The sequence below is a fragment of the Meleagris gallopavo genome, chromosome Z, assembly GCF_905368555.1.
Source record: "Meleagris gallopavo chromosome Z, MGAL_WU_HG_1.1, whole genome shotgun sequence".
NCBI classification, from domain to species: domain Eukaryota; kingdom Metazoa; phylum Chordata; class Aves; order Galliformes; family Phasianidae; genus Meleagris; species Meleagris gallopavo.
Genome location: NC_139435.1, coordinates 27,761,745 through 27,783,831, shown reverse-complemented (window position 1 = coordinate 27,783,831; position 22,087 = coordinate 27,761,745). Strand labels below are relative to the sequence as shown.

The following is a 22,087-nucleotide window of genomic DNA, read 5'->3' as shown; positions in this document are numbered from 1 at the left end:
GTATGAGATAATTTTGTTCATAAAGCAGTAAAACAGTTTTTTTGGCAAAGCTAATAACATAGTACTTTCAGCAACCTCCGTGACTTTAGTCATTCATCAAAATACGTACTAAAGATAATTTTCAACTGCCAGGCAGCATTTTGATAAGTGCATAACTTTGAGTTCAGAAAACTTCGACAAAATAAAGCAATTCAATCCTGATTGATAACAGGATACTAAGTCCAGCAGCTATCTGCAGACTTCTAGTACTTTATAGTATATTAATAGTACTATCAATGAAAAGCATTTGTTTAGAATGGGAACAACACAAAATACTCATACAGTGGATAACTGTGACTTTTTTTTCCTGTATCTATTTGATGAAAAAGAGGATATACTCAAAACTGCTGAGTAGGACTGTGGGGATTATTCTAAAGTGACAAAAGAATGAAGTGGTCTATTGAAACAAAAGGAATAAGATGGTGGCAAGAAAAAAAATAATCTTGATTTTCAAGTCAGAAGCATTAAAAAGGAAAATGACACAAAGACTTACTGTCTCTTGGCAAAACTGTGATACTGATGCCAGGATCACTTAGTTTTATAAAAGGAAGGTTTCCAGACTTCCTGTCCTCCTCCCTGATAAGCAAGATGTTCTTTGCACAGACATTCCCATGAACAAGGCCTTTATCCTCCTGATAAACAAAAAGGCATCTTTTACAAACAGACAAAAATACCTTATGATTGAAAAGGTATTAAAAAAAACAAAAACAAAAACTAAAACAAAAAACACTTAACAGCATAAAGGAAAAAAAGAAAATAAAGATCAGAGATAAGTTTGACCAAATCTCAGACATTTCATCAGTTCCTTTTAGTTAAGTTTTTCTACGCAAATTTTCATTCATTTTAATCATCAACATGTTTTTGATTTTATCTGAAGTATGTTAACTTAAATGGATGGGTCCACAATACATTTAAAATGAACACAAGAACTGTTAAACTCTATCTAAAGGAATAGTTCGAAAGAACAAAAAAATCTATTACATTCTATGTAAGATATAAAGGTCTGACTTCAGCACTCAGTCAACACCTTATTTTCACACTCCACACTTAGTTTCAAGAGGTAGAATAATAACTCATCACTCTACGTGCATTAACCTGAAACACTTTAACTCAACCATTAAAAAAAATAAAAAATAAACTACCTACCAGAAAATGCATGGCTAATGCCAACTGTTTGGCAACTTCCAGTTTCCACAAGATATTAATAACATTTTTGTTCTTTTTCAAATATGTGTCCAAAGATCCAAATTTCACATATTCTTGTACAAGGATATCTGATTTAAAATGTTAAAAGTGTAATAATTAAAAATAACATAAACAAATGGAAATTCAAGACAGACATTACCATAATATTACCCATCTCTTTCTTCACTATTCATTGACAAACTAACTATAAATTCAAATCTATATGACATCTTAATATTGTCACAAATACTTCATGCAATTTACATTTCCACCTTAAGAAATGCAGTGATTATCCTTCCACCCTCACTCCAAAGGCATAGTAAATAACACATCTTCTGGTAAGCATAGCACTGTACATAGTAACATGAATGCAATAAGTCAATTAATATCCATTTCAAGTCACTCACTTCTTAGGTGCTTATAATCTCCAATTTTACTGGAAGAATAAGACACTACATGAAAAAAAAGAGATTTCTTGAAAACAGATCAATAAAAATTTACAATACAAACATTTGCATATACGTATGACATATGTCTCCACATGGTCATACAGAGAACAACCCATGAAACTAGATCCACTTCACAGTACTGCACAATCTGTTTCAATAAAAAAATTAAATTGTAGTACTGAAATCCTGTCTTCAGCTGCAAGATGGATTGTAATAGCGTAGTTGGAAGGGACCTACAGAGATTTTTGAATTTTATTGCCTGACCATGTCAGGGCTATCCAAAAGTTAAAGCACCTGAGGGCACCATCCAAAAGCCTCTCCTTTAGGAAGTGTGTTCCAGTGTTTGGCCACCTTCACAGTAAATAAGTTTTACCTGATGTCCAATGTGAACCTTGTCTTGGCAGCTTTAATCCATTCTTGTCTGCTCTGATACCAACTCGCAGAGAGAAGAGCCCAGAACCTCCCTTCTCCTCTCCCCCTCCTCCGGAAGGTATAGAGAGGATGCTCACATTGTAATGTTTTTAACACTCTGAATACACTGGAAACTACCAGTTTCATATTTGTCTAATGAAAATAAACTAATTTTTATGACATTATTTTATAGAGAGAAAACTTTTTTAAAAATAAAAATTATGTGAAGCAATTGTTCTGACATCTGTACATCAAATGTCTAATGCTGGGAAAAAGCAAGACCTTCTCTTCCCATCTCTTACTAATTGCCAATTAGTAATATGTTGTAAGCTCACTTTCAGAAAAAAAAAAAAAAACAAAAAACAAAAAACAAAAAAACTATAGAGGCTGACTGTGATATAGGGAAGAAATAATATCCACGCTTAGATAAATTGGAATTTACTATTTCCATGTTTTAAAGTGATACACTATCTATCTGGAATTTTATATATAGCCTCTATGCATGATAACATGAATGAACTAGGAAGGGCAATTGTGGATGTAGTTTTATGAGTTCTCAGACAAAATTGTACTGCATCCCAACCTCATAGGAAAAGCCACTTCCAATACAAAATGCCCTCACCTTTCTTGCTTTGCAAATTCCATTTCTCTTAATGGAGGTAGCAGTCTACACATTATACATTTACTATAAAATGCCTCATTTTGCTACAAACAGTTAAATAGAAGAAAAAAATGGTTTTTATCCAAACTGCTATTTCTGCCAAGGACTGAATTAAAATGAAAACTGGTAAAGTCAAGTCCAGTAATGCATATTTGAAGACGACATATAAGAACTGGATTGCCATCCAAAATTAAGATTTCATTATGAGGTGCTAGAATTATATATCAGGTGTTCTCAAAAACTTATTAATAAATAACTACAGTGCAAGTAATTTAGTAAGCTGAGGACATACTCTACTTCTGTAGGTAAGGTAAAGATTTTGCTATTATTAATGTTTCATTAATATTGGAAGTTTCTGTGGGGAACGAGTTCTCACTCTCCCCCCTTTTAAAAAAAAACTCTGATGGCAGCTGTATATAATTAGTGAAAAAGATACTTACTCTCTTCTCCACACACACAGACTCCATAATTTAATACCAAATGTTTGTAAGAAAGCTGGCTCATCATGCTTGCTGCCTCAAAGAAGGACTTTGAGAAAGAGAGAGCAAGAGAGAACAGATCAGCGAAAGAAAAACTATGACACTTTTTGTAGAAAAAAAATGCATACAGTTTAAATAATTTTTTAAAAAACAATCCATCTCCCATCTTATTTTGAAAACTGTCTAAAATTTCATACTATTTATTTGTGGATGTTTTTTGTTTTGGTTTGTGTTGTTTTTTTTTTTTAAAAATTGATTTGCTGTTATTGTGGGTTTTATTTGTTTGTTTTAAAAAACAATCCACAATCTAGAAGAGTTAGCAGTCTCTTTTCTTGCAGGCAGATGCATCTCCGCATCCTAAAGAGAATCTTTTTTTCTATATCATTAAGTAAACAATGAGCAAATTCACAATGCGCTATTCAGTTTCCAATTTATTCTTTCACAATGCACTATTCAGTCCCAATTTATTTCTTCATAGAACATTATTAAGTTTTAACTTAACTTAAGACAAGAACTACTATATCCCTCATCCAGTATTGTGAGACCTTACCTGACCTTTGTAGGAAATTTTCAAATGTTTTAATCTCTTTAGTCGTGTTTTGTTCTTTTCAGTGGTATCTCCAGCTATGCTTCTTTGTGTACAGATTGTTTCCCCAATGAGATGAGGTTAAAATTTGCATATTTTCCTTTGAGGATCATATTTTTATTTCTTTATTCTTAGAGCTCCTTAAAAATTTTATTTTCACCCTATTCTAAAATAATATATTATCCAATTTCTTAAAATTAAAACATGTTATTTTTATTATCATTTTTACTTTCATATGTTCAAAGGGTATATCTATGTTGCTTCTGACACTAGCTCTTGGAAGTTTCTTCTCCTTTTCTTTAGTTAAAATTTTAATTTAGATATGTTCTAAGCAGTTGAAAAGTTCACTGAATAAGAGACTGGTTCTTCTGACTCACTGCAAATGCTCTTAGGTTAATTAGGAATTTGAAACTATGATATAATCAGAGTACACAATAAGCAGCCATATAAAGTTGCACTCAAATACTAAGAAATAGCATATCTGTTAATTTTTTTAAATTAAATTTTCCACATATGCATTCTTGAGCTTAATTACATTACCATTGTACTGCTTTCCGCAAAAGGGCATTTCAGGTCTGCTCACAGATTCACTCAAACACTAGAAGACTAATCAAATATGGGTGATTCCACATATGGCAAGTGTTCCTCATATTTCTGATTTTTTATGACTTGATGCAAAATATTTATTTTATGGAGAACTAGTAAGACTCAAAAAAAAAAAAAAGAAAAAAAAAAAAAGAAAACCCACAAAACAAAACAAAAAAACAGGAAAACAGTCAACAAAAATAAATTTTTCCCTAAAAATTTATACCTCACATGTAGATCATGAGTTTACTGGTACAGATTTGTGGCCAAACTGTTTCTCCTGTGCTATCTGTGTAGTACAAAAGAACCACTGTTTTTTGGTTCTCTATGGTAGCTCTAAATTCTGATAGATAGCGGGGAGAAAGGAAATGAAGTATATAGGTGAAATTCACAGAGCTAGTTTCAAAACGATTTTTCCCAATTTCACAAGGCCAAGAATGAGCTCTGATCAACAATCATCCCTCTATCATATAACAAATATAGCAAGTTGTTTACTGTAAGAAAAGTAATATGGGATGGACAAGTACACTGCAGTTGACAATCATACCAACCTCAGAGTAGTTTCTATGGACTTTATCCAGAACCTTTAAAAGAACTTCAGTTTGATGGAGCTGGCCATAGTCTCCCACTTCTTTCCTTATACCTTTGAAAATCTTTGTAAATGTGCCCTGTCCAAGACTCTCTTCCTAAAAAGACAAAAAGCAGGAAAGAGAAAATGAGGAACCACTACTTGTTCTGTCAAAGACAGACAACTTCCTCCATAAACAGTACATGTATGTGAAACTTCTCAGCTAGTCTACCTCCAGAGTTATAGTATAGCATAGTATAGTATAGTATAGGTATAAGCACGTATACCACAAACAGTTTACATCCTTGCTAATTTTTTAAAAAACGTTACTAACTTGTCAAGCATCTTAGACAACAAATTGCTGAAGGAACCACAGAGAAAAACAAAACAAAAAGACCTACCACTGCAGTCAAAGTGACACTTTTTCTTTTTTAAAGAAAAAAAGCTCTTTTAAATGCACACGGAGTATTTATATTGTACTTACTAAACCAACCATTTGCAATGAAAGAAGCAACTAAGGGACTTACAAAAATCAAGTCCTCATTTCGGATTTTGTGAAAGACCATCTGGCTAACATTGTGCCTCTGCAACGTTGGTGATGAAGGTACATCAGAGACGCTATTGCTTCTAAAGACAAGGAGGTTTGATTTATCTGGGAGAAGAAAGAGAAATAAAAATTGAGCCATAAAATATAAAAAAAATCATATATTCAGAAGTCATAAATACAAAAAAAAAAAAAAAGGGCAACATCAATCTGAGACCAATTCATTTTAAAAGCGATAGAGTGTCTTGGTAAATAATTCACTTTTTCGGATTAGCAAAAACTGCTTTTGCTGCTTCTCCTACTTCTACTGTTTCTGTACAGCATTGCTTCCTACAGTAATTAAGAATATAGTTTCAATTCTAACAATGAAACTGTGAAGGCTGTCTAGAAGGCCATGTCAAAACAAAGTAAAAACAGGTAAGTGGAATGAAAAGAACTCACATGAGCCAATATGTGTACTTATCTACCTGAAAGCCATTTACTTTGTTGTTTACAATTCATAAAGACTTAAAGTAAAAGATTCTTGTTTAGAAATAAACTATCCTTTCTTACCTTTTGGTTTTGGAGGACAGCACTTGATGAACTGGAAAATTATGCTGTCTGAGCGGACAGTTTCTGTCTGATAACAGGTCAATAGATCCTTAAGATTACCAAAACTTCTCTTGGTTCCACTAAGATTATATTCCCCGTTCTCATTCTTCGTAATTAAGCAGTGTTTATAGTCAGTGACATTCTCACGCTGCAGAGATTTTTTCCCATCAAAAAGAAAATTGATCAATACTCAGTTGTTAAAAAAATTAAACGTACAACAGTAACCTAAGGAACCCCCCCTTCAATTAAACATTATCACTATTTGTTATTTTGTTACTCACTATGTAACAGTGATTCTGAGGGGGAAAAAAAAAAGAACACAAACACAGCCAAGATTCTACCTCCATCCCTGAAATTAGTATGCTGGCACTAAGATGAACAAACATTAACAAATCTCCAAATATCATGCTGAGAAAACATGAAGGAACCTAGGAAAGATCCTTCATATCTTCAGATCTAGCAACCAAAGTTCCTTCACTGGAACATGGGGTAATAAAATAGAAAAATGTTGGAAGCCATAGTCCAAAAATTCGAACTCTTTCATTTTGGCAAGTATTTGGATATCTAAGGTGTATTTCTGTTTTTCTGTAGTGTACAGTGCAGTTCTAAGCAATTCATTCCTAGTACAGTAGGCTCTCAATATGCATTGAATTATTTTGATGAATCTTGAAAATATACCATTAGACGTTTTTAATCAAGAGGAGCTCTTAATAATGTTTTCATAATCCTTCATGTTAATGCTGTGAAAAACATTCCAACAAATTCCAACAAATCTGAAAAGTCTTTTAATGCTTGCCCAGAAATAATTAGAACAAGAAAAACAACTACAACCAGGTCAGTTAATGGCAAGCTTGACTCAAAATGTGACCCTAAGCTTGCTCAGGGACTAAAAAATCCTTAATTAATCACTGGCTAGACATAAACTTTTTCTAAAACTGGTCTTAAAAATGGCTCTTTACTTCTCCACCCACAAATCAACATTATTTTATCATTTTGAAACATGTACCTACTTGCGGCAGTGTTGAGTAAATCTGATAGCTTTCTGCAGAACTAGTAAGAAAAGCCATGTATGCTACTTTTTCCAGTTAAAAACCCAAAGGTAGCTCTGTTCATTTAATTAAAAATAATCCCACCCTTGGAACAAGATCAATACTGGAATGAGATTGTGTAATTATGTAACAGCACTATTAAAGTGCTGCATTATCACTAGCTGCAATCTCATAGAGTAGATGAATATCTGCCTTTTCAGCAGCATGAGAATTTTGTAGTGCAGCTTCTCATCTAGTTTACAGCAGATATCCTCAAGACATGCTGACATAACAAGCACCAGATAATCTGGCTGTATGAAGGGTACGACTCAAACCTATAAAAACTCATCAATGAGAGACAACCTTAGATCACCACAGCAATCAACTGTATACTCAGTAATTAAGACCTACCGTGCCAGAAACAACAGAAATCACCAAAATCCCCACAGTACCACCCAAACAATTACAATAGTTTGAACAGTTGCATTCCAAACCCCAAAACTATCAAACTCTCTTTCCTCTGCCTTTTTTGATTTTGGGGCATATATTCTGTGCCAGTGATTCTTTATCATAAATTTATTTTAGTATGTCTCTCATATGACCCTGAAAGTAGACCTATCTGACACAAGTAGTTGTAGAATAAACAGACAACATACTACCATTCTGAAAAGAAAATCCAGAATCATTTACTGAACTTCCCATGCACATTATCAAAACATAACAGAAATTATAGAAGTACTGTCCATGCCAGAATACAAACCTCAATAGCAAATGTGAGGAAGTATTTTTTAAAATCTTTAGGACTGCAACGAAGAACGTAGAAGCCAGTCTGATTACCTGCCTTCTTCAGTTTATTGATAGCAAAGTCCATGCTATATAAAAAGAAAATGATTAATACTGCATAATTTTAAAGAACAAGACCAGATAATGACTTATGAGCACTATTATAAGATATCTCATACAATGACAATACAAATTCTGAGTTTTAGACTCTCCTTTAAGATAATTCACTTGCTTCTCTATTTTCCAGTAGTCACATGGCTGCTTATGTACAAAAGAATGCAGTAAAGATTCTTAACACTTTAAAACTCAGTGATCTATTTGATCAAAAACTTGGCAGTCTGAAAAGGCATTGCCTTGGGCTTATGATACGACTCTCAATTTCCATCATGGAAGAACCTGTTCAAGTGAAACTGTCTGATAAACAAGCTAAGATTAGAGAAGCATTTGTGTGCATGGAAAATGACTAGTTTAGTTTGGGAAAGGGCTAATAAGAAACAGGATTGAAAGAAAGCTTCATTTGTTACTACAGCAACTAATCTCTCTCTAAACAAGTCATTATTAACTATTTCTGTCTATCTCAAGGAATTACAAAGAGAATCATGTGGCAAGTTCTGTACTTACAGTACATTATGCTAAATAGTTCTAAATAAAAATCAATATATGGTATTAGTCTAGGTCTGCAAGGTGCAAAAAACATGTTTTGAAACGTAAGTTTCTGTTCCTCTTTTCCTTTATCTTCCCTCATATGCACAGAACCTATACTCTGTCACTGGGAAATTTCCAGAAGCATTCTGTATTAATGGAGTAGAATGGTTTTAGTTTTATACAACAAATCTTGTAGATATCTGCTTTTGAGCTTTCTGTACCTAAAGATATATATAAAATACCCATTTTTTTCTGCCTAAGAAAACATTCCTAAGCTCCCATGTTAAGAAAAGACATCTAAGAAGTCATTGAAATTCTTCCCTAGAAATACAGAGAAAGAGAACAAGGAGACAAGATTCCTTGAAAACAAGCAAACCCTCAAATTTACATGAATAGCACTTTACTGTATTTGAATTTGTCTTTTTCTCTTTAGCAACTCAAACAGTATAGTAATAGAGGCTGCAGTTAAAACATGAAGTCCTCTATGGCATTATACATTGCTGCCCTGATAATAATTGTAATTCAGTGGAAATCAGCACTATGACTTTGCTGTATCTTGCTTGAACAAAAGACAGAATTCTAAGGGAAGAAAATTAAATCTACAATCCTTTGCTCTATTTCTGATAATATATCAACAAGGTATTTTATTCTGCAAAGTGAAAAATGAGGAAAAATATAAAGCATTTTGTTACGTAAGTGAATAATATAAATGTGATAAATGCACATCTTAAGACGTCCATCATGGTTCACAATCAGCTAAAAATCATCCTTCAAAAATAACAGCACCTTGTTACATCACTAAAATTTGCTTACAAAATTGGTCCATGGCAATTGCTTTGTATATTTTCAAGCACTGATGGTGGTGCTACTTCTTTGCAGAGATAATGGTGGGCATCTGCAGTTAATCTGTAATATCCATCAATTAACGATACAAAGGAGAGTGCTTCTCTTAAAGACTGAAATTCAGCCTCCTGTTAAATTGCCAGGGGAGAGAAAAGAGAAAGAGGAGAGAAAGAATGAGAATCTGTAACAGTCAATGCAAATATCCTGGATATTCAGAATTTAAGAGAATTTTCATGGCTTATAATTATGGAAAGCATCTTTCTCCTATCCAAAATATTTTCATACTCTGAGCACTGTAAATGTATATCACAGATATCTCAGCTACTTTTACATTTCTATAAAAGGCCTGGACAAATTTTCAAGTTCTTAACAGGTCATTAATTCTGTACCATTAAAATTAGAAATTAAAGAGATTTGCAGCTCTTCCATACATCAGTGAACCATATGACTTTTGTCCAAAAGCCTATTAGGAAGACTAAAAACTGACTACTGTTTTTTGAACTATTTTGAGGGTTTTTTTCATTACTATTTTTATGAAGAAGTGCATAAGATGCACGTAGCTTCCTCATGTAAACAGTGGGAAGCTCTCTGATCACACAAATAGAGAGATCGTGAGTCCTGAGGACTTGCAGACCAGTCATGCAGACAAGGGAAGAAAACTGTATGGCATTTGAATCAGACTTTCCAGCAGGTGGCAGGGGAATTTCTGGAGGCCAAACTAAAACAACTTTTTATACTCACATATAAAATTATTTTCCAGTGTCTTCTTCAAAGCATTTTATAAAGTAGAAGCAATGACATTAATTTTATGTCCATATACATTTTTTTTTTTTTTAAAGTATTATCATTTCTCCAGAATATTTTGACCCCTTTTCAATTTTTTGGCCACTGTCAGCCAGTTTAATCATGACTTCATACAAACAGTATGCTAGATTGCTGAAACACAGACTCAGATTTCAGGCTCCAACAAAGGAGAATCAATCTATCCGCAATCATCCTAAACTAGAATTGTCTCCATTAGTCCCTCACAAGATCTTCAGTGTTTTAATACACCTCTTATATTGCAAAAAATGCTTTCAGTTTTACCTCATGCTAATAATTTGTCATATAAAATCATGAACACCACTGTCTGCTCAAAGCAACATCTATACAGAAAACAAAAATGGCAAGTAAATGTAAACAGACCAGATTCTTGCTGTCTTGTTTGTGAATGGTGACAATTCTCCTCTCACTGGAACCTTCTTGACTTGCTTGTTTAATGCTCACATCAATGATATCAGGAAAATCACAATATGTTTGTAAATCCTACAACAAATAATTATATAACCACAACATTAACAAATTTCAGCTGAAAAAAACCACACACCTATTTGTAGCATTAGAATTCCTACAACATTAACCTTGTGAAGTTAGAAATGAAGAGGCTCAGCAAGCCTTAAACACATGAATAAAAAATGAAAAGCAGTATTCTGTGAACTTTTTTTTTTTTTTTATTTTTTAAACATCCTGATTAGAGAGCCTGTTAACATTTCAGAACATGATGTCTTCATTTGCAGGAATGCAGCAAGCTGCAAGACCTGCTACCAAAAAGATGGAGATAGTATTGATGCAGAAAATGTTTAAGAAAAGATCTTCTCAGCTATGGCCATCTCTGACCAGGTAAGAAGATTTCCACTGAGGAAATCTATGACTTTTTCCTTTGGTGACAGTTCAGGGACTTTTTGATAAAATAATATATAATATAATATTCCTAATTTTCTCGAGTCTTTCACACGTCAAATTACCATGTCATATAGGTCATATCTTGTTTGGTTTGCAGCAGAAGTTTAAATGCTAAACAACATCTTAAATAAAGATGTGTTTATCTTAAACTATTCTTCCAAAGCAAATTCATTCTATCTATAAGGCTGCAAGTGTATCCTAATACATTCATACTACTGAATGTCATACTACTGAATTGATTATCAGAAGTCATGAATGAGCTCAAATACGTTTAAGACCCTGAAGCTCTATTAATTAATTATTAAATGTGAACTGGCAAAACAAATTTCCTTATAATTTACCACACGTATGCTATTACCAACTTCAAAAAATTAAAAATCTTGTTTCAATTCAACATTCAATAAAGTCTCATCAGTAAAGTCTGCTGAAAGTTATGATCACTTTTACAGTCAACCTTATTCCTTCATTAAATTTTTGCAACATATTTTGTACACAGCTTCTGTAACAGTGAAAATATATTTGGCCTACATGCTGTCTTTTTCACTAAGGATGCTAATATTATCAATTACAAAAAATAGTTCTCAAATATCCATTTGAAAAGAGATCAGTTTAAACACTATACTTACTAAAGGCTTAGTTGCCATGACAGCACAGTATGCATAAGTTTTGTGCACCAAAAACTAGAAATTACAGAAACCCAACATCAGCTCCTGCAAGAGCAACTAGTGACTACAGAAAAATTGCACCATGATGAGGACTGCCACATAATGTAAAAGAAATTACTGGACCTATTGTCCAGTAATTTGTTTTTTTTTCTTAGAATGTTTGAATCTGCAAACATTCTAAGAAAAAAAAAATAGAAAATCTGGGTAAGTAATCAGATTTTTTTTTTAAAAAAAAGTTTTAGGAAAAAAATGCATTTTTACAAGTCATTATAGTATATTATAAACATGTCACCAGTTTTGTAGTTTGGTCTGACTGCTACACATTATGCATTAAAACTACCAAGCAATAAATGTAACTATTTTGGAAAACTGACATCTGCTTCACTTTGCCTTTAATCTTACCTTTAGAAAATTCCCACACTCTTACTGTACACAGCTATTATCAGATTTTGGTACATTTTACCAAAGAACAGTCATGCTGGGAAACCATACATAAAAGAAACAATAGAGAAAAATACAACAGCATAAGATCATGACAGCTTATTGAACCACTTAGCACCTAGCTCATGGAGAAAGAGTAAACAGACTGCAGTTACAAAAACATCTCTTTAAATTTGCTATTTTAGATACTGGTAAGAGTCTAAGTGAAGCAATATAAAGGCAAAGTGGAATTTGTCTTGTTTTTCTGGATCCCTTAAATTCCTCATTTGAAACAGAATTCACGGACAACATGCATTTTATTGAACATAAATTTTAACAAGTTAATCAAACTATCAATGACAAACTGTGCAACTATTAAAATAATGAAGTAGATACATTCAAAGAAATTACCTGCTCTGCCAGCGTCTCACAGTTTTTAAGTTTTCCTCTTGAGCACTGAATTCCACCATTTCCAGTTATTACAATAGTTGCAAAACTTTCTTCTCCAGAAGGATCTCCACCAGGTTCTTTTACTTCAAAAACCTCTGAATAGAAGGTAGACTGAAGGGTTTCCAAATTTATGAGATACTTAAGTTTCAAGTTCCTGGCAGTAGCTTTGCACTGGCTGAACTGCTGTATGAATTTACGGAACCTGTACCTTATTCTTTTTCGGGTCAAAATGTGGTATTCTTGGATTTTTGCTCGCACACATTTAGGCAGAAACATTTTGTAGCTGTGAATATATAACCAGCAAAAAAAAAAAAAAAAAAAAAAAAAAAAACCACAAGCAAATAAACAAAAACCACAACTAATGATTTAATCCATTAAATCTAACAAAGATATCTACCTCTGTGCTGAACAAGACAATGTGAAAAAACATTTTCCACTAAATGTAACTTTTTTAAGCTCTAGGATAACAAGGATTTTTCTTTCAGCCTGTAATACAATCTTTCAAATACAGCCTTATCTCTTCTTTTTTTTGTCCTCAACTTAATTTGAACATATACTACATTACGCATTTTCCATATATCCAGACACCAGTTTAAGATATTATTTAAGCCTGAGGCAAGACAGCAAAAAAAAAAGAAAAAAGAAAAAAATCACAAATTACAGAGTTGCTTTGTTTAGAGTGGAAAGAAGATGCTCAACAAACAGAATTTACAGTTCATTATGGAAAATACAATAGGTGGTAAAACACAAGTAACACTGCTGCTGATTCTCATATAAGTATTTCATATCACTGTCCAGATTGGATCAAAAGACAAAAAAGTAGTTTGACACCTCCAATCAGCTGGTCAATCTGTTATCTCATTCTATTTAACTCTTTCTGCTAGCCTTCATTAAAAGACAAACGTCAAGAATGAAGTACCAAGCAGAGGCAGAATTCACTCAGCTGAAGCAGAAACTGATTACTTCAACAAATTGGAGTGTACTGATAAACAAATTTAGTGGAGACTTGTCAGAGATAGTTAAGAGCCTGGAACACACGATATGAATGAAAAGGCTTATGGAATTTTGTACAGTGTGGAGAAAAGGTCCAGTAAGGTGTTCTAGCAATTGTCTTCAACTAACTAGTTATGGAGAAAACTGATGCAGGATTTTCACAGACATGCACAGTAATAGGACAAGAGGTATTGTGCATGTGGTATCACAGAGGAGAGATCGATCAAATGAGGAGAAAATTCTCCCCAGTGAGGATGATAATATGTCAAAACTTCCCAAAGGTATGGTGGAATCCTCATCCCTGGACATTTTCAGAACTTTACTGCCAAGGCCCTGTGCAACTTGATCTCAACTTTGAAGCTGGCCCTGATCTGAACTGGAAAAAAAATCCATGTACTGAAAAACAAAAAGAATAGATGTTGTGATACAAGCTTTCTATTGATTTCAAGCTTACACTCTATGTAAATTTATGGAACCAATATGCAAGGCTAAATAAATCCCCAATAGTTAAACATCTCCACCTAGATGGCTATGTCACGGCTTTTCATAGGCATTCAATACCATGACATTATGTAGAGAACTGTCAAAGTTGGATGGCTGCTGAGGAGCTGCAGTTCCTGGGAGCTACAGTTCCCAGCAACTCCAGTCATTCTTATATGGTTTCCATGGCCTTATTTTTGGCCAGACTACTATTTACAGCACAGTCAGGAAGGTGTTTCTCTCCCCATTTTGTTTATTACCCTTGATTCCTTTTGTATTGTATTATCTCACATTCCTTTATCATTTCTAGTGAATGAGCTTCTCTCTAACTCACTTGAGCTGTAATCTCTCCTTTTCACTTCTCTGCCTTCTTCCTGCAGGGGAAGAGGGAGGGGGAAGGGAGCCCCACTTGCTGTGGGACAAAAGATCTTCAACTCACGACAGACTAGCATGCAAAATTAATATTTATAGATAGCAGGTGTTACACAGTTATGAACTATTGAGTTACCTGACTGAGTTGTAAACAGCCAGTGGGGTTTGGTCCTTTTCCTTGGCCACCCTCATCATATCCAGAACAGCCATTCCAAGGCATTCTTCCTGCGTTTCATGAGTAACAGGCATTTGTATCCATCCACCCAAAAAATCATCTCGCCACTGAAGAAAAATGCAGAAAAGCAACTTAAAATATTTGTTCATGAACTGCAGTGAGACAGTATCATTTTGTTGGTTTTGCTATTTATTTTGCAGATCACATTCTTTCAAGTGAAACTTTTCATCTCCAGAGAACTATGTATGCTCATATTGGACACCAGATACAATCGTGACTAGAAACAGTTCTCAAAATGTCCTTGATTAAAATCTTGACTAGGTCTGTGTGTCACAGAGCCATAGAATATCCTGAAGTGGAAGGGAAGGGAAGATATCATCAAGTTCAACTCCTAGCTCCACAAAGGACTATCCAAAATCAGATAATATTTCTGAAAGCACTGTCCAAATGCTGCTTGAACTCCAGCAGGCTTGATGCCATGACCACTGCTTTGGAGAGTCTGATCCAGTGACTGATCACCCTTTGATGAAGAACCTTTTCCTAACCCCCAACCTGAGCCTCACCTGACATAGCACTGTACCATTCACTCAAGTACTGTTGCTGTGAGTAGAGATTAGAGGTCAGCATTGCCCCTCCACTCCCCTCATGAGGGGCTGTAGGCCACCATGAGGCCTCCCCTCAGCCTCCTTTTCTCTAGGCTAAGCAAACTAAGGGACCCCTGGTGCTCCTCATACATCTTCCCCTCTAGACCCTTTACCATCTTTGTAGCGCTCCTTTGGACGTTAATAGTTTTATATCTTTATATTGTGTCATCCAAAACTACACACGGTGCTCAAGATGAGGCCACACCAGAACAGAGCACACCAGATTGGCTGGCAATGATGTATTTGATAAACATGAGGGCACGGTTAGCCCTATTTGTTGCCAGTGCATAGTGCTGTCTCCTGTTCAACTTGCCATCAACCAGAACACAGAGATCCCTTTCTGTGGTGCTGCTCTCTAGACTCTTGTCCCACCACTCTATACGTATATCTAGGATTGAAGAATCTGGCACTTCCTATTCTTATACTTCATATGGTTGGTGATGGTCCAGCTCTATCTCTCAAGATCTCTTTGAAAGGCCTTTCTACCCCTTTAGAGAGTCTACAGCTCCTCCTAATTCAGTCTTGTCTGCAAACTTACTTAGTATACCTTCCAGTCTTTACCCAAGTCATTGATGAAAACATTAATAAGAGGCCCTAAAAATGGAAGCTTCCAGAACCCCACAGCTTTTTGCCCTGCTTTGTTGACTTCTGACACTTCGGAATTGCTTGTTCCTGGGCTTTTAAGAGGTGGTACTCAAAAACAGACCAGTACTGATGAACCCCAACACCTTCAAACCAGTTTTCCAGTAGACACTTCTAACCAGTTTCCTGGGCAGCCTGAAGTCTGCTTTCTTCATATCCAAGGCTAAAGTCTTGATGGCAGTTTTCACCCTGACACTAAAGATTGTAAACTATACAACATTACAGTCACTATAGTTAAGACAGCCACTAATTGCCACTTCATTCACAAGACCTTCTTGGTTCACAAGCAGCAAATCTAGTAGGGCATCTTTTCTCATTGGCTCCCTTGGTACCAGAAAGTTATCATCATGGTGTATTAGGAATATTCTGAATCTGTCTATATCAGCTGTGTGGTATTCCCAATTTAAGTCTGACAAATTGAAGTCACAAGGGCAGTTGATCAAGAGGTCTCTTATTTCCTTCAGTAACGATTCACTGATGTTATCATCCCAGCTGGAAGACATATAATAAAGTGGATGTCGTTTGAAGGTCTATTTGCTTGTCCCTTAATCCCCAGCCCAAGGCTCTTAACCATCTTACTGCCAAATGCAAGCTTCATATACTCCAGGCCCTCCCTCAAACCTCGCACCACATTTCCACTTCACATGCCCTGCCTATGTCTCTCTGTTGATGAGTCTATAACCGTCCCTCATCATACAGCGGTCCCAGGACTCTTCCCAACAGATTTCACTTATGCCAGTAATGCCCTCAAATTTTGGTATGTCATTCCATAACTTATTACTGGTGAGATTGGCTTTATTCTTTTGCCCTTCAAAACTAGTTTAGAGCTCTACCAATCAGTTCTGCTAGCTCAAGCACAGAAGTCCTCTTCCCATCCTATGAGAAAGGTGCATCTCAGAGGTCACCAGTGTGTTTCATCTTGAGAAGGTTATCCCATGATCAAGAAACAAAATTCTGCAAGTGACACCAGCCTTGGAGCCACCTATTCAACAGCTGGGTTTGCCTGTTCCTTTCAACACTGCTTCAGGCTTCTGGAGGATAGAGAAAAGTATAACCCTAAGACACTGATGTCCCTTCTGATTTCCCTAGGACTTTTTTGCTACCTAATCACCATGGACATGAAAACCCACTAATAGACATTAAGCAGAGAATCACGCCAGGGTAGTGAGTTTTCTAGTGATGTCTCTTACCCAGGATGGCAATAGACTTTCCTATGGTTTGAGTCTGTTTGGTATGGTATGGTGTGGGTCTGTTTGGACCCTCTGTTCCTCTCAGAAAGGAGTTACCTATCACAACAACCCTTCTTGTATTGACAGACGTGCTAATGGTATGGGAGAAAGGCTGTCTAGCCCTAGGAGACCCCTGCAACCTGGATGAACCTTCATCTACATCATCTATCTGTTCATCAAATTCCAAAGCTTCATTCCTTATGCACCTGAACATGAGGGTGAGATAGGCAGGGAGGAGATTCACCTGCCACCCCGAGCAGAAACCTGCCTCTATTCTGCTCTCTCTCTTAGTTACCTTCCTTTCTCCTGTTTTTGAGAAGAGAGGTAGCCCTTCATTTCTCTTGTTGTGGTCAGCTAATGCATTCTTGGAGATGGTAGGGTACAGCTCCACTAGTCAGTCTCCTTCTTCAACTTCCTGATGTACTTCAGCCTACTCATCTCCTCCCAAAGCTCTGTCCACAGGCTGAGCAGTACTTCCATCTGGGCATATTTCCTGCAGGTGTGCTCATTGCTGCCACCAGACACTGATGGAAAGCTTGGGCACAGCCTACAACCTGAGACCTGGATTGCTACATGTTCCTTCAGGAACTCTGCATAGCTGCATCAGTTTCTGTGACTGGAAAGGCTACAGGTGTCACAGAAGACACAACTATCTGCTGAATGGATACCATAACCAGAGCTGTTGGAAATAGCAGACAGACAGCAACTTGTCATACAAACTGCAATGCTAACATATGTGGAGGATATTATCCCACAATGTAACCGTCCAAAATGGAAGTCACAGTGAAAGATTTGCACGTGGTGGCACTAGATGGGAACTGCACAATCTCCCTGCTCTCCTCACAACCGCCATTTGAACTTCACCTCTGCAGAAATACAATGTGATGCAAGCTTTAATTTTTCTGTTTAAAAGCTTCAAGCTGTCAAAAGAACTTGCATAACTCCCTTTATTGAAAGGGAGAAATATCAACAACCTTTATAAGTCTGCGTTTTGAAGATATAATGAAGCAAATCATACCTGTGCAAATAGGTAAGACATGACAAGATCATCAAGAACAGGGCTTTCTGAACCCCGAATAATGCCATAGCGATATGCTCTGCTTGTGCCATTGCAATACCAGTGGGGAAAATAAAACCTGTTAAAAAATACTTAAGTAAATAACAGTGAAAATACACTCTTGTTTACCACAGCAGAAATTACACATTTCTTAGATCTAAACTAAGGGCTGGCTGTTCTGAAAAGCCAATATTAAGCCCTCCAAAGTCAACACAATGTTTTCATCTAGTTCTTGGTGTGTAGTACAACACTTAGAGGGTGAGAAGTTGCACTGGTCAAAACAATGAGCTCTGCAAATCTATCCTCACTAATCAGAATACAGAGGATCTTGTGTTACTCTTCCAGTTTCCTCTAAGACAATTCCTAAAGAAACAATTGAGTTATTAGGTTACATTATGCAATTTAAAGAAAAAGCAATCTTTTCTCTAAGGAAAACAGTGACCGTACATTTAGAAGCCCACATTCAAAAATCAGGGTAGACAAAAATGGATCTGTTGCAGGCATCCACCTGACTAAAATAATCATTCTGCATTTCAGAACTCCTACTGACTTCAAATGGGCAAGTAAGGAGATGGAGATGTAGTACTCTTAAGAACAATATCATCTTAATTCCTCATACATTTGAATTGTTTCTTTCTCCAATCTGAAATGGCATACATATAACATGTATACAACTTAAATTACTTGATTTTTACGTTCTCATCTATCTTTCATCCAAATCTCACCAACAATGTCTGTAACAGAGAAATTACAGTTCATCTAAATACCTTATTGACTGTATTTTCCTCACACAGTTCTGTACTATCATGAAAAGTGTGTAAGATTTGCTTTGGATTACCTTATCCGGTACAGTAGCATTAGTCTGGTTGCTTCATCTACGTGGAAAATGTGATTTGGAGGATACCAAACTCTATCTGTTTCACTCATGAGTGCAAACATATTATGATAGACCGGCATGATACCTAAATAAAGAATAGATAAGTATATATAAGAATTTGTTTTTGTAGAGAATCAATCTTACTATGAAAAATACATTGTTAAAAGCAGTAGATAGCACATGTTCTCCAACTATTTATTACATCGCTTTACCACTGCCAACAGCATTGCAGAGATCACCTTAAAACCTGCAGATTTTTTCCTGGTTTGTTTTCTCATTCTCTAACAAGATTGTACTTACTTGTTACTCTATTCTTAATGTTCAAATTATAAGATTTTATCTGAATGGTATTTAATACAATGGATTATTAGCCTTTTAGTTCAAGAAGTAACAATCAACAACAGTACATTACTTTTTCCTTACATTTCCAAAAATCAAATCTAGCTATTGATTTCATTATTCCAGGCTGATGAGTAATCAAATGCCATCATTACTAGAACAACCTGCCATTTATACTTCCGTAGCTCAGTTAAGAACAAAACCAAATGTACAAAAATGGATATATTTTTTTTTCCCTCAAAAAGTTTCAGAACTCTTTCAGTGAGAACTGAGAATCAATTCTACTTGCAAACTGTATAAATCTGTGAAGCACCAGATCTTCAATAGCATGAAATTATAAGTTGCCTTTGAGGCTTCTAACTACAGGGTACAGCCTAACTTGAAAGACAGATGATAAAGTTCTGTAATATACCGTACTGTTGTGTGTCCAAGGGATGCCAATGCTATGATTTGGAAAACAGGTTATATATCCAAGACATTGCAGCAATAAAGAAAGAAATTCAACCACTGACAAATTTTCAAGACATAATGGGATACATGTGCACAAATCGGAGAGTAGGATAAAAGTTGTAGTGTGAAAGTCAAGGTAAGGAAATGAACCTGGGGATTTCGATAGTTTGCTGAACATGAGACAGCAGTATGCCCAGGTAGCCAAGAAGGCCAATGGTATCCTTTCCTGTATAAGAAATAGTTTAGTCATCTAGATCAGGGAGGTGATTGTCCCCTAATATTCTGCTCTGATGAGGTTGCATCTCTAGTACTGTGTTCAGTTTTGGGACCCTCACTACAAGAAAGACATCAAGGCCACGGGTCATGCCCAGAGAAGGTCAGGGAAGCTGGTGAGAGATCTGGAGCACAAATCTTACGAGGAGTGGCTGAAGGAACTGGGAGTCTGCAGAAGAAGAGAATCAAGGGAGACCACAATAGCTCTCTACAGCTTCCTGAAGGGAGGCAGTTGGTGAAGTGGGGGTCAGTGTCTTCTCCCATATAATTTGCGATAGGATTGGAAGGAATGGTCTCAAGTTGCACTGAAGGAGGTTCAGGTTAGATATTAGGAAAGATTTCTTCTGTGAAAGAGTGGTCAAGTACTGGAAAGGGCTGCTCAGGGAGCTGGCTGAGTCACCATCCCTGGAAGTGTTCAAAAAAACATTTAGATGTGGTACGAAGGGACATGGTTCAGTAGGAAAATATTGCTAGTAGGAGGACAGTTGAAGTAGATGATCTTAAAGGTCTTTTCCAACCTTGGTGATTCTATGATTCTATTCTATGAAAGAAACACAAATATTTTAAATACCTCACAGATAGTGAGAACAAATGCAATTGTGTATAATGTTAAGAGACACAAGAATTCTGGCAAGAGGCAAAACACTAAAAATCAATTCCATCCTGAAGACTTAGAAGGAAATCACAGAAATTCACACAGAAATCAGGAGGAAAAAAAAAAAAAGGTTTTATAGACTTCACAGAATCACAGAACAACTTGGGTTCATGGGGACGCCATAAAGCCCCAACACTCTGGCCACAGGCAAGGTTGCCAACTGCAACCTGCAAACTGGCCCTAAACACCTTCAAGAACAGGGTATCCACAATCTCTCTGGGCAACGTGTTCCAGGACCTCACCACACTCAGTAAAAAAAACTTCCCCCTGACATCTAATCTAAATCTTCCCTCAGTTTAAAATCATTCTCTCTTGTGCTATCGCTATCTACCCATGTAAAAAGTTGATTTCCCTCATATTTATAAACCTTCTTTAAATATTGGAAGGCTGCAATGAGGTCTTCCTGCAGCCTTCTCCTCTTTCCCATTTTGAAAAGCCCAGTTTCTTCAGCCTGTCTTAACAGGAGAGGTCTACAGCCCTTGGAACATCTTTGTTGCCCTCCTCTGAACTCTCTCCAAAAGATCCACATCTTTACTGTGTTGGAGGGCCCAGACTTAGAGATGCAGTATTCCAGCTAGGGTCTCACAAGGGCAGAGTAGAGGGGGACAATCACTTCCCTTGCCCTGTTGGCCACCCCTCTTCTGACAGAACCCAGGATATCACTGGCCTTCCAGACTGCGAGTGTGCATTGCTGGTTCATGGTAGGTTTTCATCAACTGGGACCCCTAAAGTCCCTCTCAGCAATAGTACTCCCAAGGAGTTCTTCTTCTGGTTTGTATACGTATCTGGGATTACCTTGACTCAAGTGCAAAACCTTCCACTTTACTTTGTTGAATCTCATTAGGTCCACTAGGGCCCACCTTATCAAGGTTCCTCTGGATGGCTTTCTTTCCTTCTGCTCTATGAGTCATACTGTTCAGCTTGGTGACATCAACAAACTTGCTGAGGGTGCATTCAATCCCATCATCTGTCTCACTGACAAGGAGTACTGGCTTCAAGATGGACCCCTGTGGGACACTGCTTATTACCAACCTCCACTTGGACATACAGCCACTGATCACAACCCTCTGAATGCAAACTTCCAACCAATCCCTTATCCACTGAAAAGTCCACCCTTCAAATCTGTATCTTTCCAGTTTAGAGATAAAGATGTGGTGAGAGATCATGTCCAAGTCCAGGTAGGTGGCATCAGTTGCCCTCTCTTTGTCCACTGATGCTGTTGCTCCATCACAGAAGGCTACCGGACT

At 36.3% G+C, this 22,087-nt stretch overlaps 1 protein-coding gene across 4 annotated transcripts in view; it reads right to left on the bottom strand.

Moving 5' to 3' along the window:
* JAK2 (Janus kinase 2) overlaps positions 1-22,087 on the bottom strand; it is a 93,213-nt gene that overhangs the window by 24,523 nt on the left and 46,603 nt on the right. For 2 of the 4 annotated variants that reach the window (XM_085212970.1, XM_085212969.1), the window contains 14 exons: positions 19,085-19,208; positions 18,208-18,325; positions 14,636-14,781; positions 12,616-12,937; positions 10,583-10,702; positions 9,368-9,525; positions 7,887-7,998; positions 6,060-6,246; positions 5,491-5,615; positions 4,947-5,081; positions 3,186-3,273; positions 1,632-1,676; positions 1,186-1,313; positions 533-671 (listed from right to left, as the gene is read on the bottom strand). In XM_085212970.1, coding sequence (XP_085069096.1) covers positions 533-671; positions 1,186-1,313; positions 1,632-1,676; positions 3,186-3,273; positions 4,947-5,081; positions 5,491-5,615; positions 6,060-6,246; positions 7,887-7,998; positions 9,368-9,525; positions 10,583-10,702; positions 12,616-12,937; positions 14,636-14,781; positions 18,208-18,325; positions 19,085-19,208 — 1,947 coding nt within the window. The remainder of the gene's footprint in view (positions 1-532; positions 672-1,185; positions 1,314-1,631; positions 1,677-3,185; positions 3,274-4,946; positions 5,082-5,490; positions 5,616-6,059; positions 6,247-7,886; positions 7,999-9,367; positions 9,526-10,582; positions 10,703-12,615; positions 12,938-14,635; positions 14,782-18,207; positions 18,326-19,084; positions 19,209-22,087) is intronic. The other 2 variants (XM_085212972.1, XM_085212971.1) reach the window with 1 other exon arrangement.